This window comes from Alligator sinensis, unplaced genomic scaffold (assembly GCF_000455745.1).
Source record: "Alligator sinensis unplaced genomic scaffold, ASM45574v1 scaffold407_1, whole genome shotgun sequence".
NCBI classification, from domain to species: Eukaryota; Metazoa; Chordata; order Crocodylia; family Alligatoridae; genus Alligator; species Alligator sinensis.
Genome location: NW_005842464.1, coordinates 591,716 through 594,817, shown reverse-complemented (window position 1 = coordinate 594,817; position 3,102 = coordinate 591,716). Strand labels below are relative to the sequence as shown.

The 3,102-nt window shown below is 63.8% G+C and overlaps 1 protein-coding gene across 2 annotated transcripts in view; it reads right to left on the bottom strand.

Moving 5' to 3' along the window:
* Positions 1–254: 254 nt before the first annotated feature.
* Positions 255–3,102, bottom strand: part of FES (FES proto-oncogene, tyrosine kinase) — a 10,530-nt gene continuing 7,682 nt past the window's right edge. For both annotated transcript variants that reach the window (XM_006030796.3, XM_025212474.1), the window contains 4 exons: positions 1,863–1,989; positions 1,350–1,507; positions 892–1,014; positions 255–721 (listed from right to left, as the gene is read on the bottom strand). In XM_006030796.3, the coding sequence (XP_006030858.2) occupies positions 579–721; positions 892–1,014; positions 1,350–1,507; positions 1,863–1,989 (551 nt within the window). In that variant the 3' untranslated portion in view covers positions 255–578. The remainder of the gene's footprint in view (positions 722–891; positions 1,015–1,349; positions 1,508–1,862; positions 1,990–3,102) is intronic.

Here is a 3,102-nt window from a genome sequence, read left to right as displayed (position 1 = left end):
GGGTGCGCAGGCAGGCCCCCCTCCCATGCAGCACCCCTGCTCTGGGCAGCACAGACAGCCGACGCCAGCCCTCACCTGCCAGGCTACGCAGGGCCAGGGCCGGCCCCGCACGCCCCAGCGCTGGCGCAGGTCCCGGCTCCCAAAGGAAGGAGCCGATGGGTGATTCTGACTGTCCCAGCAGTCCCCCTGGCCTGGCGGGGGCAGCTGGGGAGTAGTCGCAGTCAGGGCCCAGCCAAGGGAGCAGCACGTGCAGAAAGGGGCTGGGTTTTATTGGAAAGAAGCTGGCTCCAAGGAGAAAGCATCAGGAGGGCTTGGCCCGGGCCCAGCAGCCAGCGAGCCGGGCCAGCGGGGATCTCTCAGCTGAGTCCCACCAGAAGAGGCCACAGCACGGGGAATCGGCGTCCAAAACACAGTGGCCACGGCCTTGGCTGGTGCCAGGCCCGAGGGGATTCGTACGAACCAGGGGCTGGGAGCAACGACCACAGCCCCGACCGCCTCGGGCACCGTCCATGGCTCCCGCGTGGCGCCTGCTGGGCGGGTGCGGGGCAGACACCTGGCCCCTGCGGGAGCCCCAGCCGTCACCGGAGCTTCCGGCGGATGGCGATGAGCTCCTGGTGAATGGTGCTGAAGCTGGGCCGTTGCCGCGAGTCGTACTCCCAGCAGCACTGCATCATGCGGTACACCTCGTCCGGGCACTGCTCGGGGGGCTCCAGCCGGACGCCTGCAGAGGGGCAGAGTCGGTCGGGGTGGGGCCACGGGAACCCCCAGGCTGTGGCCGCGGCAGTCCCACAGCTCCCCATTCCCAGCCCCACGTCTCCTGGGCTGGGGCAGCCTCGGAGCAGGCCCCTGGGATGGGTCCTGCAGCCCCAGTGCTCAGCCCCACGTGCTTACCCTGCTCGACGGCCTCCCGGGTCTGCTGGTTGCTCATGTGGGCGTAGGGCACGGCGCCCAGGCTGAAGGCCTCCCACAGCAGGACACCAAAACTCCAGACGTCGCTCTCCGAGGAGTACCGGCCTGGGAGCAAGCCAACGTGTCAGGCAGGGCCCAGGTGAGCTGGGCCTGCAGCAGCCCGCGCACGCCTGCCAGGGCAGGAGCATCCCTGCACCCAGGCCCCAGTGTCCTTTGCAGAGGGCACAGCCCGGCCCCAGTGCCAGCATGGCAGGATGGCACTCAGTCCTGCTGCCCATCTGGCCTGACCAGCAGCCAGGATTTCTGGCTCTTATACCCGACTCTGCTGCAGCCGTGCTCTGTGACCCCGGAGAGCCCGGTTCCCTCTGCAGCCTCGGCTGGCCTGCATGCCCTGAGCTGGGGATCTCAGCACTGGGCAGGGGTCCACTGCACACTCATACCATAGCTGAGTGCCTCCGGCGCAGTCCATTTCACAGGGATCTGCTTCATGCCGCCGGTGGAGGCGTAGATCCCGTCCTCCTCCTCCCGCGACATCCCAAAGTCACTGATCTTCAGCGTGTTCTTCTCCGCCACCAGGCAGTTGCGAGCCGCCAGGTCCCTGCAGGGAACCCAGTCTCAGTACCCCATCCGAGGGCGGCGTCAGGACTCCTGCACTCACCCCCAGATCCTGCCCCTGTCCCAGGGGACGGCAGTGTCCTCCCACCCCACGCATGGCAGTGACGGGGTGGGGAGGAGTGGCTGCCCCATGCTCAGAGGCCCCAGCAGGGAGGGCACAGGCTGGGATGCTGCAGCCCTGAGTGCTGTTACTAGCTGCACAGCTGGCTTGGCTGGGGGGACAGCATCTTGGCCAGGGGCTGCACAGCACCTGGGCACCCCTACCCCATACCACACTAAGGCTGTGTGGGGGACTGCTGCTGGGGGCAGTGGAGGGTGCCAGGGCCTGGCCCACGCACCGGTGGATGCAGTGCTTGCTCTCCAGGTATGCCATGCCGGCAGCCGCGGTTTCCGTCATCTTGAGCAGGTCCTTGACCCTCAGCTGGGCGCTGTCGTCGCTGCGCAGGAAAGTCAGGAAGTCGCCCCCTGGGACGGAGGGTTAGGGTTAGGGTTAGGCCCTCGTGGGTTTGCTATGCTGTGGTCACGGGGTGGTTGCAGCGCATGCTCCATGCGGGCAGAGTCTGGCAAGCCCGGGTGCTGCGGCAGCCCAGAACCTGGGCCTCCCAGTGCCTGGCTGAGGCCTCCCAGCCCAGCCCAGGCCCAGGCCCAGGCCCCCCCCAGCCACATGTGGTTTTGTGGCTGCACTGAGCTCAATGCAGCCATGTGAGCTGCATGCACCCTCTGCCCTGCAGCATGCCCTGTGCCCTGTGACCAGGCATGGTGCCCTGTGACCAGCGGGGTCCCCCAAGGCTCTGTCCTTGGACCCATATTGTTCAACATCTTCATTAATGATGTGGACACTGGAGTCAGAAGCGGACTGGACAAGTTCGCCGATGACACCAAACTTTGGGGCAAAGCATCCACACCTGAAGACAGGAGGTGATCCAGGCTGACCTGGACAGGCTCAGCAAATGGGCAGACGAGAACCTGATGGTGTTTAACACTGAAAAATGCAAGGTTCTCCACCTTGGGAGGAAAAACCCGTAGCATGCTGATAGGCTTGGCAGTGCTACCCTGGTTTGCACTATGGATGAAAGGGACTTGGGGGTCAGGACTGACCACAGGATGAGCATGAGCCTTTGATGCAATGCTGTGGCTAGTAAAGCAAGCAAAATGCTGGCTTGCATCCATAGATGCTTCTCAAGCAAATCCTGGGATGTCATTCTCCCCTTGTACTCGGCCTTGGTGAGGCTGCAGTTGGAGTACTGCGTCCAGTTTTGGGCTCCACCATTCAAAAAGGATGAGGAGAAGCTTGAGAGAGTGCAGAGAAGAGCCATGCGCATGATCAGAGGTGAGGAGAACAGACCTTATGACGACAGGCTGAGAGCCATGGGGCTCTTCAGCCTGGAAAAGCGCAGATTCAGGGGTGATCTGGTGGCCACCAATAAGTTTATCAGGGGTGACCACCAGCATCTGGGGGAACGTTTGTTCACCAGAGCGCCCCAAGGGATGACATAGATTCATAGATGTTAGGGTCGGAAGGGACCTCAATAGATCATCGAGTCCGACCCCCTGCATAGGCAGGAAAGAGGGCTGGGG